The sequence below is a fragment of the Myodes glareolus genome, chromosome 23, assembly GCF_982192425.1.
Source record: "Myodes glareolus chromosome 23, mMyoGla1.1, whole genome shotgun sequence".
Lineage (NCBI taxonomy): Eukaryota > Metazoa > Chordata > Mammalia > Rodentia > Cricetidae > Myodes > Myodes glareolus.
The window spans coordinates 58,006,950-58,022,631 of NC_142048.1; the positions used below are offsets into that span (position 1 = coordinate 58,006,950).

General features: G+C 46.7%; 1 protein-coding gene across 2 annotated transcripts in view; it reads right to left on the reverse strand.

Moving 5' to 3' along the window:
• Positions 1-7,028: 7,028 nt before the first annotated feature.
• Positions 7,029-15,682, reverse strand: part of Myo16 (myosin XVI) — a 473,090-nt gene continuing 464,436 nt past the window's right edge. For both annotated transcript variants that reach the window (XM_087900756.1, XM_087900755.1), the window contains exon 35: positions 7,029-8,384. In XM_087900756.1, the coding sequence (XP_087756882.1) occupies positions 8,157-8,384 (228 nt within the window). In that variant the 3' untranslated portion in view covers positions 7,029-8,156. The remainder of the gene's footprint in view (positions 8,385-15,682) is intronic.

Sequence of the window (15,682 nt, forward strand, 5' to 3'; positions counted from 1 at the left end):
CAGCCCTGGCCTATATTACAACTTGCTCTATAGACCAGGTTGGCCTTAAACTCATAGAGATCCACCTGCCTCTGTCTCCTGAGTGCTAGGATAAAAGGTGTACATCACCAGGCGAGGGAATACTCTGGGTTTTTAACAGCCAGTGTTATGGAGAGAAGTTTGGCAGAAAGGGGTAAGAAATCCATAGCCAGAATCCAGCAGGAGAAAGCCCTTTGTGGTGGCCAAGGTCTGTGGCAAATGGTCTGCTTGGGTACTGGCTGGAACAAAGGGTAGCTAATCTTCTCAGTGAGATTTTTCTTAGCAGACAAGATGTTTAGAAGATGGGGTGGGGCTTCTCTGTATGTCAAACTGGTAGTTTCCACCTGCCTGTGTTGGCATGACCACTTCCTTCAGGAGTCCTTCACGAGGTCGTGGGGTAGCAGAGAAACCATGTGGCCTGGCACTTCCAGCATAGGGTCAGTTAGCTCACGCCCTTCAATGCTGGCTCTTTGAGACACTGTTCCCATGTGACTGGGTTCTTAAGAGTCTTTGTTCTCTCTTACCAACATCTTTCTTGGCATCCATCTTCCAGGGGTGTGTCTTCCGTTTCCCAGGCTGTCCATCTGAGATGTTCTCTGTGCCCAGGAACTCCTGCGGACGTCTATCCCCACCTTCCCTAGGGGAGCATGCAAGACTTCTCTGTCCCTGACCAGAATTTCAGTAACTCCAGCCTCTATTAGCTTCCAGTCTCTGGGGGCACAGAAGACACACTGAATAAATAATTGTGCAAGATGAGCATCTGTCGAATAGTGACAAATAGCACAGACAGAAAGTGATGTTATAGAGGCAGGGTCGTGGGGTGAGCCACAAGGCTTACTGGAGTGAACGGCGGATTGGTGGATTATTTTAGCAAGGCAAGAAGAACAGGAAGTTAGCAGAGTGGAGTCTAAAATCAACTGCTGCTTCAAGAAGAAAGATACGAGTAACTCTCTTGCCAAAAAAACAAAACAAAACAAAACAAAAAAACAAAAAAAACAAAAAACAAAAAAAAAAACCCAAAACTTTATTTAATTTTATGTATGAGTGTTCTGCGTGTACACCTGTGTGCCAGAAGAGGGCGTTGGATCCCATTGTAGATGGTCGTTGTGAACCACCATGTGGTGCTGGGAATTGAACTCAGGACCTTAACCACCCAGGACTTAACAGGACTCAGTGCCCTTAACCATGGAGCCATCTCTCCAGCCTGACTCTCTTGCCTCCTGAGGGCATTGGGAAGGATGCATAGAGTCCTGCTGCTTGCACCTGTACATGTACCTCTGTCCGTCGTAGAAAGGACACGGGGGTCTCCCTCTTTATAACATTACTCACCCCACTCCTGAGGGTAGGACCTCAGGGTTGGCCACCTCCCAAAGAGACTGACTCTAGATGCGGTATCAGGGCAAGCGGGGCACTGATATTTAGACCATAGAATGGGGTGCCACCCTTCCGAGAGAGCCCTTCCTTGTACTGTCTCTGTTGTAGAAAATGGGAGATGCTCACCTCAGGCAAGCACCTTTAGGAGGCCCCAGAGCCTCTGTGCTTCCGTGGGTGGCAGCTCTCCTTCATACAGGACCTGGTTTGCCACCCCAATGTCATCATCACCTGTGCTTAGGAAGACTGCCCGCTACAGCTTTCTGCCCTATATATTGATTTAGGTGTTAAAACCCTTCAGAGATTTGGGCTGGGGCAGGCTGCTGTAAGTGCTAGCGTCTATACCCTGGGAATGCTCGCTCCCTCTCTCTCTCTCTCTCTCTCTCTCTCTCTCTCTCTCTCGCCCTTATCCATCAGTTCATTCAGCCATTAATGACGGACAGGTACCTGCTGTGTGCCAAGCAACATCCCGGAGTCTAGAGAAGATGGGATCTCATAAGTCCCTTCAGTTTTGAGGGGACAACAGAAATGATGGTACCAGTGAGCAGGTACTGCAGGGAAGGATGTTCCCATTCAGAATTCAGAATGTTCTCATTCTGGAAGTTGCTGCATGCTGAGAAACATTCAGATGCTGCCTGCCCTTTAAATCCGATCCTTGTGTGCCAGCACAAATGTGCCCTTAGAAAACTCTTCATGACTCCTTTAAGAAAAACCAGTGGTTTCTTTAGAATTTTATGGCTCCCTCTATTTCACCTTCATCAAACTTGGCGATGCCGCTTCAGAGATAGTTGTGTGTGGAGTGACCTTTGTAGGGAGTGGACACTGCCGCTGTACCTCCTCCCCACGGCAATGTGACCTTCTAGAAACAGGAAATGCATCCACCAGACAAGGAGATCCAGCCCCAGCGCCATGTGTGTAGAAGGGAGCTTCAGAAAGACATGCAGATCAAAATCAGTACACCTGTTTTAGATGTCACCGAGAGAATTTCAGAAAACCGAGTGGAAAAGCAACTGGCATTCTTTCTGTGTAGTGGCCACTCCCCAACAGTAAAAGCAGAAGGAGCCCTGGCATTCTGTAGCACGAATAGAAACCCAGAGGCAGCTACAGGGGTTCAAGCTGGAGATCAGCAAAGCGAAATAATCAAGTCGCCAGAGAAGTCTCACCTCTACCAAGGCTGGGTGTCGCCCTGCAGACTGAGCCCTGAGCCTCTGTCTCCTCCTGTCTTACATTCCCTTTTAGTGCTGGGATGAAAGGTGTGTGACTCCCTAGTACTGGGATTAAAGGTGTGAGTCACTACCGTCTGGATCTATTAGGAAAATTCTGTGAAGAGGAAAGGCAGAGATGCAGTCATGAACCAGAAGCAGAGGAAGCAAGATGATAACGCCTTACTGATAAAAGGTACAAAGTCATGTGGTTAAACACAGACAGGAATTATGGGTAGATTTAAGACATAAGAGCTAGTTAGTAATAAGCCTGAGCAATAGGCCAAACAGTTTATAATTAGTATAAGCTTCTGCATGTTTCTTTGTGACTGAACAGCTGTGGGACTAGGCGGGACAGAAACTTTCATCTACAGCATTCTGTCATCAAGACTCTTCAGAAGTTAGTCTGGGCATAACAAGATGATCTTATTGAATATGTTCATGGGAGCCCAACTATGGGGGTCATACTTCGTGTGTGTGTTCCTCCAGGCACCAAATGAGCCACTTTGTTCCAGTGAAGTAAAATGTGTCCCCCAAAATAGGTTCAATGTCTTCTCAGAACACAGAAGGACCAATGTTTGGCAAACAGTAACTACACACCATGGACTCCCAGCTTCTTTGTTTGTTAAAATCTTAAAGATCAAAAACTCAAATTGAAGTTGGTGTTAGTCTGTTTTCTGTTGAGCTTTGGCCCTTCATTATACTACATCAATAATCTCATTCTCTCTCATTTCTTTAGACATTATGCACCAAATAGTGACATTAGGAGAATGTGAGCCCGCTGGTTGCCTTGTTTGAAACCGTCCATACTCCCTGGGGCTTTGGAGCAAGGCAAGGCAGCACACAGGCTGTGGTGGGGGGAGGGCTGGTGGTGAGGGGGTTGCAATGGCTAAACTCAAAGGCAGAGAGGACATGGGGGGCATCCCCCATGATGCCCCAACAATGGGATGAATGCATTGCCTCTTTATCTTTAATTAGTTTCCTGTAAGAAACTGGAACCATTGTCCCGATTCACTGCTTAAAACCCAGATGACAGTCCTCTGGTGTTGGAGCACCCGCGGGTGACATTTACGTATAAATACACTTCAAAAACCCTGGAGAATGATCTTAAAAATTAAAACAGATGACAGATGTACGATCGGCTTCTAATAAAACTCACCCTTTGAAAATATCTTCTTTAGATTTGACAAGGCAGGGAAGGATTTTAGAGAAATGGGTGGAAGCCATCACAATGGAACCTCGCAGGGGTCTGAAGAACTTAGGCAAAGTGACAGAAGTATAAAAGTGATTCTTTCCAGGCTGAATCTTGGCTCCCACCGTGCTCTGCCGGCTAAGGGGATCATTGTCACACACAGGGACACCTTGCCGAGCAGGTCATTGTTCACTGTGGAATTTATGAGCTAGTCATTGCTTATGAATAGGATGGACGGGAAAGAACGAGGTGGAAAAGCTGTGTGTGTTTAGGCTTCTGAAACTGAATTTCTCATTCTGCCCTGTACAGCCCTGTGTGTGCCTCTAGGCACAGTTTGAAAGATGAAATAAGTTTGAAAGATGAAATAAGTTTGCACTAAAATTTACCTGGAATACAGTTTTAATTTTCCTCCCTGGCCAATTTAGGAGTGCTTTCACTGAGAACTGGAATTGAAATCAAATCCATTAACTCCCTGTCAAAAACTTACAGCTGAACATTGGTGGGCTAGGATTGCAGCTAAGAGTGCAGGAGGAAGGTAAGCAGGGCCACTGTGGGACACCATATCTAAAAACCTCAGGTGTGTGTGTGTGTGTGTGTGTGTGTGTGTGCATTCACATGTGCATGTGGATGCCAGAGGTCAGCCTTTTGGGCTATTCCTTAGTGGTACCCACTGTTTTCCTTTCCTTCTCTCCCTCTCTCCCTCCCTCCCTCCCTTTCTTCCTCCTCTTTCTTTCTTTCTTTCTTTCTTTCTTTCTTTCTTTCTTTCTTTCTTTTCTTTTCTTTTCTTTTATAGTGTTCTGCCTGCATTTACACCTGCACACCAGAAGAGGGCACAAGAACTCACTGTAGATGACTGTGAGCCACCATGTGGCTGCTGGGAATCAAACTCAGGACCTCTGGAAGAGCAGCCAGTGTTAACCTCTAAACCATCTCTCCAGCCCCTTCTCTTTCTTCTTATTCATGGTCTCTCACCTAGTAGGTTGGGCTATCTGAGCAGTGAGACTCAGGGACTCTCCATGTCTCCCCAGTACTTGGGTTATAAGCATATAGTACCACACCAAGCTTCTTTTACATAAGTCCCAGGCACGTGAACACAAGTCCCCGTGCTTGTGTGGCAAGCACATTGCCTACTGATCCATTTCCCCAGCCCCCACCCTCGGGGCTTGCCTGGACAGGAGAACTGATTTCAATACCCAGCTGGAATCTGACAACCATTGAGTTTTGGCAGAACTCTAGCCATCATCCTAAGCTAGGAAATTTGTAATATGTTATTTTTGTCCAAACAAAGTAATTAATATTTCTATGTGAAGGCCTTTCACCCATCTTGGATTTTAATTGGTTGTTACTTTTATTGAGTAGATTTATGTAATCATAATTTTACTAAATTAGATACCACTACTTCAGAATAGTAATGAGGTATATTTTTCCACTCTGGAAAATGTGTTTTAAGTCATCTTAACCCAATATAAACATTTTGATAGTAGTTTTTAGAGGTCCCTCATAAATAATTTTTTTAAAAAAAAGAAATAGAGTAGGCAGTGTTTGAACATAGCATCATAATTCTTACCAATTATATTGTTAAACCTAAGGTTGCAGGCCTAATAGTATATCATAATTCATACCTTATGGTCTGGTGGCAATTAAAACGCCATCTTTCTCTGCAACTGCGGGTAGCTGAATATTGCGTGTGTGAAATAATGGTCAGGGCGCTGCGCACTGAAAGCATCGCCCCCTTGCAGAGCTGTGCTGGGGACTTGCAATGCATACAGAGCTGGACTTGCAATGCATACAGAGCTGGACTTGATCTCCGTTGTTATGACTAGCAGTCATGGATACTATGGTGCTGGTGCTGGCGAGTCTGCCCATTTCCCTATCGTGGAAATCCCATAGTCTCTATCGTACACACAGCAATGACCGTGTAGGTCACTTCTCTCCACAGCCAAGAAGCAGACAGCCGAGCGTAGACGGCCTCACACGCTGATGGAGGAGTAGGCAGTTACAGCCTCCAAGGGCTTGGCTTCTGGCCCCTGAAGGTCAACAAGTGGCCTGTGGAGAGACTGAAGAGGTCCCGGAGGAAGAGAAGGTAGTGTGATTTGGATCACACGTGGCTCGTGCACCCATCGTTCATGGAAGGTCTCCCTGCAGTAGCCTTGGCACATAGTTGTGCCAAGAGTTGTGTGTCTGAACAACGTCACTTGCTTTGAAGGTTTTAAAGGTCTCCTGAAATGGAAGAAGCTGACCGTGTCAGGAAGCTGAGTCACAGTGGCGTGCTGGAGTGACAGAATGGGAGGGTGGCTTTTTGAGGGGATTCTTTAAAACTCTTAACAGCAGTTCTAGTATTCATACAAGAATGACCTATGGGTGTCTGTCAGTACCACACACTGAGCCATGTTGAGCCACTGCTGCTGAGGCCAGGGTGACAGTATGAGGAAGGGGACGACAGTCATGAGAACAGAGACAGAGGCTCGTGAAAGACAACCTAGGGGCTCTCTCCCTTTTCTCAACCACACAGATACACATTGAATGATGGCTACCTGCAAACCAGCCATTGCCCCTCACCAGAGAGCCCAGAGCTTGGCCTTTTTGGTAAACAGCAAGAGCTCTGAGAATATCCAGTCCATCTCCTTAGGGTAATTTTCTGGACAGCCCAAACCGGGCAGTTCACTTCGGGAATCAATACCACATCAGCACAGTCTGAGCACTGCACACAGGAACACTCTTGGCAGCGCGTGCTCTATCCTGTGGGGAGGCCAAAGGAGTGTAGTCAGCAAGAGCTCCTCCACAGCCTGTGGATTCAGAGAGATAGAAGTGAAGAAAAGACAGAGGGGCTGGCTGGATCAGGCCAGGGGCAAGCCGAACACCTCGTTTACTGTTGGAAGGTAATGTGGATGAATTATGATGTTTCATTTCACCTGTTCTGATATCCTGGAGTGGTTGGGGTCCCCAGGTGAGCTAATTCTTAGACACAGTGAGTGGCAGCTTCTTGAGCGTCCTTTCAAGTGCCACCAACCCTGAGCCCTCATCCCAACCATCCCCTCTATGGCGGGGCTCAGGGTGGTTGCTTCGGGGTTGCTTGTGGTGCTTTGTTTGCTGTGGCTCTGTGTCTCTTGAGGTCTGCAAATGACCACAGAGACCAGAACGTGAAGGAAAGTGGGATGCAGGTGACCCATTGCCCCTCCATACCTGATCAGGAGTCAGGAACCCCCAGAAGACAGCGCTGACCACAAGTGACGAACACAAGCCAACACGGTTGCACCCTTTTATTGGCACAGTAGCTCAGCAATGGCTGAAGTGGAGAAAGCGGTCCGAGGGGCAGGAGACAGTGGCAGGTGGCTGGGGGAGCCGCTGCTCTGAACGCACCGACAGTGGGCAGAGAGACACAGAGAAGGAAGGCCATCACACGCACAACAGCGGGTTGGGCACACAGCAAGGGAGTCATGCAGTGTTCCTAGGGAGGGCAGGACACTGCTCCGTCCCATGAGGTTCAGCCTGCTTATCAGTACTGCTGCAATTCTTGTGTGCTAGGAACGTGAAGCCATGTGTTCTGAACCATAAACATCCTGCCATCTATGCCAAGCTGAGGAGTTGGTGGGGGGACACGAAGCTTAACCAACGAACGCCAAAGCCACATGTACCCAGGGGAAATGCTGGGTGCCGAGACGAGTGGAGGAACGTGAAATATAAACTCTAGTTCTTCACCTGCATTCCTGCAGGGGTCAGCTAAAGCCGAGGCAACACACACTCCCCGGGGCCTTGAGGGGCTTTTGGGTTAAAAATAAGTATGTGGAATTAAAAGAAAAAAATTCCCTAGAAATGATCTTTTAAAATCTGCATTTTGAAGAAAGGGAATACACCAGTTGTGTAAAGTTATAAAATACGGCAATAAACATGTAAAACCATCGTTGGTTTGTAATTCTAAGGACACACAAACACCTACTAGGAAAGGAGCCATACATCCTATGTGCTGCACCATATAAAAGCCACTGATGGGAGAGTGGCTGATGTGGAGTGTTCTAGAAACAGCTGCCTGGAGGACCTCTCCCACTGCTCGGCCATCCTACCTCATCTCCATGCCTCCTCACCTCTCTGGGAGCAGTGTGGCCCTAAAATTCAGTGTGCTACCAAGGAATGGAGAGGGGACCAATGAGCACACACACGTATGCATGCGTGCACACACACAGACACTCAGACAGATAGACACACGCACGCGCGCACGCACACACACTCACAGAGGAGGTCTTGGGTAGTTATTATTAGTGTCCTGTGCTTTTGTGGAGATGCCTGCAGAGGAGACCTCAGGCATCAGAAGGCAGCCTCCTGCCCTGTGCCTGCAGTCACTAGACAGCTCAGTCATGTCCCCACAGTCTAGGTCGTCAGATACTGCTGTCCCAGAGCTGGGAAGGCAGCCTGGTACAGGAGCCCCCCTCAGGCTTCTTTAGGAGTGTGGGCTTCTTGCAGGGTGGCGGTGGAGGTGCACGGGGCTCTGGGTGCTGCAGAGCATCCTGCCAGCCTTCTCGGGCCTCGCAGAGCTTCCTCCTCCAGTCCAGCAGTTCCTGCAGAGCCACGCTTTCGTTCTCAGAGAGCCTCAGCTGGTGGATGACCTGCAGCAGGAGAGAAGAAGCGAGGGAGCTGCAGACGCGGTGGCTGAGCAGAGTGGGGGACTACGACAGCAATGCCAGGGGCCGAAGGGCAAGGCTGGCGTGCAAAGAGTCAGTGGTCTTCAAAACCCCCAGCTACAAGACCACCAGAAATAGGACGAATCTAGGGAGTCAGAAATGACCTCCTACAGATGGCGACACAGTCATCAGGAGGTACAGAGTAGTTACCTTGTCCCGCACCTCCCAAAGGTACAAGAGAAAGCAGCATCAGCTTGCCCTGTATTCCCCGATTTCACAAACACCCCTGTGCTAGCACATATTTTTTCTTTAATTCTTCTCTCAATTTCCTTCTAGAAATAAGACTTCTCAAGCCTTACCCCATGACAAGGACCCCTCATCCACCTGCACACACAGTCGGCAGGCACACACGGGACAATCTCAACCATATACTTTAGCTCTAGGACAGACACCCTCCTACTCAGAACGGTTGCGAGGACTGGGCCAGACTGATGCCCAAACAGTTCCCAAACACGGGTGTAATAAGAGACGGGCACCAGCATGCGGCTCGCTGGAGGAAGGCTAACTGCGACTGAGAACACACTTGCCACCTGTGGTGCCTAGCCACATTATCCATGTGAGAACAATGAAGCAGAGACATTTGTCTAGGTACTGGGCACTCTCTCAGATGGTGAGCCTTTTAACATAGGCACAGCTCCAGCCTTTGCCAGACAGCACCTGATACTCAGTGGTGTTCGCTGCTTCCCCTTGGTTTACAATGGTTCCAGAAAACTGACCCTTGGCTACCCCAACTTCAGCCTGGGCACATGGGGAGAGAGGTTATCTTGCTAGGCGGCATCTCTTTTCTGCCAGCAGCTGGAAATCTATTGGGTAGATCATTTTAGACACCATGTTCTGGCTAGTCTAACACGAAAAAAAAAATTCTTAAAAAAGAATACGATACTCGAATCCAGAGAAGGAGTGCTGGGGAACAACTGGGAGAAACCAGAAGATGGCTCACCCCATCTCGCAGCCCCCAGATGCCTTTCACCACTTCCATCTTAGCATGACTTCTGGTTAAACCGGAGAGCAGAATCCAGGACACACAATGTGACTCTGACACAGAGAACGTTGCCTAGAAAGACAGATGTGCCAGCGCTCCTTGTCCAAGCCTAAACCCACACCCGAGGGGGCTGTTTATCCATGTGAGGTGATCAAGAAGGTCAGATCTGTACTCAGAGTCTCCTAAACACCGCTGAGGGGCAGTCATTAGCAAAAGGAATTTCCTAAACGTGCGGATATCACATAGGAAATGGCCATCAAGGCGGTGTCTACACTACAGTGTCAGCCTCTTTGGGCTCCTGGACTCTTCTGACTATTCTGTCCCCACTGCAATCTCAACACATCTGAAGAAAAGGTCCCCAAAGCGGGATGGACCCTTAGTACTTTTGCAGTTCTGCAGAATGGCTTGCACAGGGCATAATTCTGCTGGAGATGTCCATGGCAGGCAGGCAGCTCCTACCCATCTGGAATGAACCAAGAAAACGGGGGCTCTGGGGAAGGCATGGAATTTATTCAGTGAATGAATTAGCCCTGTGGAGTGCTATCATGGGCAGGCAACTCTGTGAACCAGGCTCCTTCTATGAGTTCTAAAAAGTAGGTGCTCTGTGGATGAGGCACAGGGTGCTAATTTGCCCAGCGCCACCCAGAAAGGGCGACTTTAGAGCCTGTGTTCCAAGTTTTGACTCTGTTCAGCCCATCACTCAACAAAGCTGTCTAGACTCCCAGTTAAGGGGGAGTCAGGGTCTCCTCTTCTGGACTGGTCTCCTTTTGCTAAAGTGTGAGACACCAGTGTGACCCCTCGCCAGTGTATCTTATCACTCAGCTCCCCTCCACTAGTGTGGGAGGTCATTGTCCTATGTGCTGTCCATGTGTGGTATTCTCATAGAAGTTCCTTGGCTCACACTCAGTGTTGAGGAAGGAGAGGCGCTTTTCCTCAGGAGCGTGGCCATGGGAGAGTCTCCCCACCAGCCCCGGTGGGTGATGATCTCAAGCGCACACACTCACACGGGCAGCTCTAACGGGCTCGAGTGGGATAAGATAAACAAGCAAACAAATAAATAAATGAAAACCGTGTAAGAGAAGGACACAGAGTTAGAGGAAGATGTGATGGGGGCTCTGGGTTCTCGGGGGAGGTGGGGAGGGGACTGAGAGGAGGACATAGTCAAGAGGCACTGTATATATGTATGACATTTTCAGACAATAAGGAAAAATATGCTTATATTCAAAGTAACTACAGTGAGAACAGATGCTGACTTCCTAACAGAAATACAGGAAGCTCGAGAGCAAGGTAACAGGGATAACATTATGGAAAGTCAACCCAACTGAGAGACAGCCTTCAAGACTCAGAGTGAAATAAAGACGTCACACAAACAGGAATGTCCTCGGATATTTTTCACAAACAGAAACACAAAGTAAGGTTTCTCTTTATGCAGGAAGAAAGTGATCTCAGGTGGGAAGATAGCAAAATTGAAGGCTCGGAAACACTGTAATTAGCAAGCTTACAGGTAAACATCCATTAGGCACTTGGACTGTCTCCTAGACTGTAAGTCACACACGAATCACACAGGTTGGCCAACAGTAACTCCACAAGCCAGAGGGATTAAGGAAAGGTTAAAGCCTTGGCTCTGGAAATGTTGGGAAAGTGATAGAAGCGATAAATACCCACGAACGCAGAGTGACGCACGCATATCTCAATCTAGTCAAACCATTAAACCTGTGGTTCTCAACCTTTCTAACGCTGCGACCCTGTGAATACAGTTCCTCATGTTGTGGTGACCCCAGCCATAACATTACCTCATTGTTACTTCATAACTGTAATTTCACTGCTGTTATGAATCGTGATGTAAATACCTGATACGCAGGCTATCTGATATGGGACTCCTGGTGGGGCAGCGGTTCACAGGTTCAGAACTACAGCAAACAGGAATTAAAGCAAAAGAAAGAAAGTAACAAATGCCCAGTTTGTCTATGAGAAAGCCAGGTAAGGCAAGGATGTCACAGGGGCACGTTCTTCACAAAGAGTCAAATTCAAAACCCCAACAGAAGGACCCAGGTCTCCCTCAGCAGATGGCACCTGGCTCCCCGTGGCTGTGCCCTCCTTCTCTCTGGTCCAGGCACAAATGCCCATCTATATTTCCACTAAAGCATGAGCTCTTTTCAGCATTTCCCATGGCAACCAAAAAAGTTCCCAGATGTTAAGCCTTCCAAAGGAACAGCTTTGAAGTCGGCACCGCACACGGAAGCACACAGGTGCCTGTCTCCGTGGTGACTGTGGGTGGTTGTCGGTACCAATGAGAATCATCGGGAGGGAACGTGATGGAAAAAATGTCCCAAATCTCCTGCTGGAGTCACAATGTCCTCCCCTGTGACTGTGTGTGTGTGTAGGTTAGAGGTCAACCTCAGACACCACCTCATTTGTTTTTAAGTCTCTCATAGGTCAAGAGCTTGCTGGGATGACAAAAAGCTATCGTTTGTACCGGTTTTCCTTTGTTTGTCTGTTTGTTTGTTTTAGTGTGGGTTCTGGTGTTGAACCTAGTCTCTTATGTTTGTTCAGTAAGCACTTTATTGATGGAGCAATATCCCCCCCCTTTTTTTTTCTGGTGGGGAGGGAGAAGGTTCTCTTTTGAAAGCTTTGCTGCATTTACTAAAAATACTTAAATTCCCAAGTACATTGTAAAATGTGAAGCTTATGCACACAAACCATTAGCAAGCTCTTTCTTAATGAGGGTAGCGGCGGCTTGAATGCTGAGGAGAGTCCAGAGGAACATTATCTTGGAATCAACAGGCAAAGGGCTTTCCGTGGCTCCCCGATAAGTGAAAATCTGACTGATGTTTTCAGTAATCAGCTGGAGCTCAGAACGAACCCTTCCTTTGGAGAATACCGCAAAACGATTCTTAGATTTTATTTTAGAAATGAGTTAGTGATTGGGGGAAATTTATTAGGTTTAAAAGGAGAGCTGGCAGAACTGCCTAAAAGAGATGCCAGAATGCCAGCACTATTGGTCTTCATCAAAAAAATAAGCATTTTCATGGGTATGCCTAAATGGCATTTAGGTGTTCTGCACCACCTTTGACACAGAGGGATTTCAAGTCTATGATCTTCAGAGGCTTGTCCCCAAAGGAAAACACTCTGGGGCTAATATCATTTAGATCTATTAAATTTATTAGATTGTAAAACCCAAGTATCTTGGTCTCATAGGTGATAAAAGGGCTTTGGAATCTCAGAATAACAAGTCAGTGCTGTTGTGTTACTCTGCTGCGGTTCAGGACAGTTGCACAGACAAGAAGTATTTTGAAAACCGCCTAGTGTCACAGAAATACCCGCACTAGTGTCTATTCACCTTTGCAAGCCTATGTTCTGCTGAGAACAGTAAAACACACATCGATTCTCTTACTGCCACTTGATATTTCTCAGATAAACTGAATGTTATCATTCAAAGGAAAACTGATTTTGGTAACAAAAATATTTTGCTTCTGAAAGCGAATCATTTCATTTTAGAGAGAAAAAAATTACAGGTGGTCAAGAGTGCTGCCACACCTGAGCTCAGGGTCAGCTGACTTCACACCAGGTGTAATCCACCCTTCCTCAGTTTCCCTGCTTGAAGATAAACGCTAATCCCTAGTCACAGAACAGTCATTAGCATTTACAGGCAGGAGGCAATCTTTAGACCGAGGCATTAAAAGCAACCCCCTCTGATTCAAAGCTTTGGAGCCCCTGGACCAGTCCTGACTTAAGTCCTGACAAACACAACCCATTTCCTGACTTAAGGAAATGCCCTGGGTAGCATGATACCTGCAACATAGATAGAGCAGCTAAGCAAGAGAGATTTGTTTACCACAACTCGGTTTTTAACCATTTGCCTTGGTTAAAAGATACTTTGATAGAAGGTTTGCTGAGGATCTGGGTTTTTAGAGATGATGAAGCTGAGCAACTGGACAAGGGAGATAACACAGAAGGGGTTTTCCTGGGGAGGGGGAGGGAGGCTCTGTAACTCTGTATATATGTAACACTGTGTACAAATGTAACTCTGTGTACAAAGGTAACTCTGTGTACAAATGTGACTGTGTACAAATGTAACTCTGTGTATAAATATAATTGTGTACAAATGTAACTGTGTACAAATGTAACTCTGTGTACATATGTAACTCTGTGTATAAATATAACTGTGTACAAATGTAACTCTGTGTACATATGTAACTCTGTGTATAAATATAACTGTGTACAAATGTAACTGTGTACAAATGTAACTCTGTGTACATATGTAACTCTGTGTATAAATATAACTGTGTACAAATGTAACTGTGTACAAATGTAACTCTGTGTACATATGTAACTCTATGTACAAATGTAACTGTGTACAAATGTAACTGTGTACAAATGTAACTGTGAACAAATATAACTGTGTACACATATAACTCTGTGTACATATATAACGCTGTGTACAAATTTAACTGTGTACATATGTAACTGCGTACATATGTAACTCTGTTTACATATGTGGCCATAATGATCCTGGACTTCAGTCTTTACAGGCATCATGATGCCATGGTGGATCTGAAGTTGTACTGAGTGGCAGCCTGGCCTGAAGAATCCATCGCCCTCTGCAGAGCAGAGCCAGGGCTGGATGCTGCATCTCACCCTAGAGCTAGGCCACAAAATAGTTCACAATCATTTAACCAGTCAGAACTGGGTGAAGGATGGGCAAATGAAATGCATGCGTAGCTTGTGAAGATGGGGCATGAGCCCAGAGTGACATTGCTTGCCCCTTGACGTGATAAAGTTCCCTAGGATCGCTGAGAGATTCCCGATAAAACAAATAACATCCAATGAAAGGGCTTCTCCCAGGAAACAGCCCTAGGGAATGGACTAGACCCTCCTTCTTTGCACAAAAGAGAATCTTCCCAAATACTGAGTCTGGCTGGAGTCACAGTGTGAATATGATTTAGGTGTGGTTGTTTATAACAGTTTCAAACGCTATTTAAAAACTTTAATCCCAGCCCTCAGGAGAGAGAGGCAGAGGCAGGCGAATCTCTGTGAGTTCTAGGCCAGCCTGGTCTACAGAGTGAGTTCCAGGACATGCAAGCCTACACAGAGAAACCCTGTCTTGAAAAATGAAAACAAAACAAAACAAAAAAACCCAAACAAAACAAGAAAGGTTGTGCAGAGACTGAAAGGGTGAGGACCTTTTCCCGTTTCAATTTTAGGCGTCAGAAAAATTTGCTATAAGCATAATTTTATGAGTAACTTATGTATCTCTTTTAAAAAATATATCATTTTTAAAAATGTGTTTGAGTGTTTTGTCTACATGTCTATCTGTGAGCACCTGCATGCCTGGTGCCTGCCTTGGTCAGAGTGCCATGGAACCAGAGTTACAGGCGGTTGTGAGCTACCAAGTAGATGCTGAGAACTGAACCTGGGTCCTATGCAAGAGCAGTCAGGGCTCTTACCAGTTGAGCCGAGCTTTCTCTTCAGCCCCCTTGAACACCTCTTACACATGGTGTTTCTGTTTAGCTGTTACATGCTTGGGGGTCTTCATGTTAAATGTTAATAAAATGTTTGCATGTGCTCATGATTTGCTTTTAAAGAAATGTAAATGCTTTGCATCATTTGAACACATCCTTGTGTGATTTTTGTCATCTTTCTACTTTATTTAAAGGAAAATCAATACACATCATCTATATCCTAAGCGGAGCTCCTGTAATAAGGACATAAAGCCATGTGTGCTCAGAGATCTGTCTCTGCAAGTCCCTGATGCACCATGCAGATACAGAGACAGCCAAGGTGCAAAGTCACTAACCAGCTTGTGAAGCTGCTTTTCCTCAAGCAAAAAAATCCCTTTCTCACAAGGTCTGTACCAGCTTCCTTGACAGAACCAATGATCCTTAGAAAAGGATGGTGTAGCCTGGAGCACACAGCCGGGGATAAAAGCCATGGGTGCTGGGAACTGAAATCAGGTCCTCAGCAAAAGCAACACATACACTCAGCCACTTCTCCAGCCCATGGTCTTTCTCATAGGTGACACGGTGACACCGGCAGTCAGAAAACCTGTGACCCTGAGACCAGGGTGAAATACGTGGGGTCTGCGGGCTGCAGGAGGCCCAGCGCTCCAGCCCCTGTTTGCCCATCTTCAACCGTGTCCTGATGTGCTCTTAGCAGAGCTCTGGAGGGGTGAACTAGCTTGATTGGCCAGATCTCCCAGACTCTTATGGATGGATGTGCACTCCCTAGGACAAAGCTAATT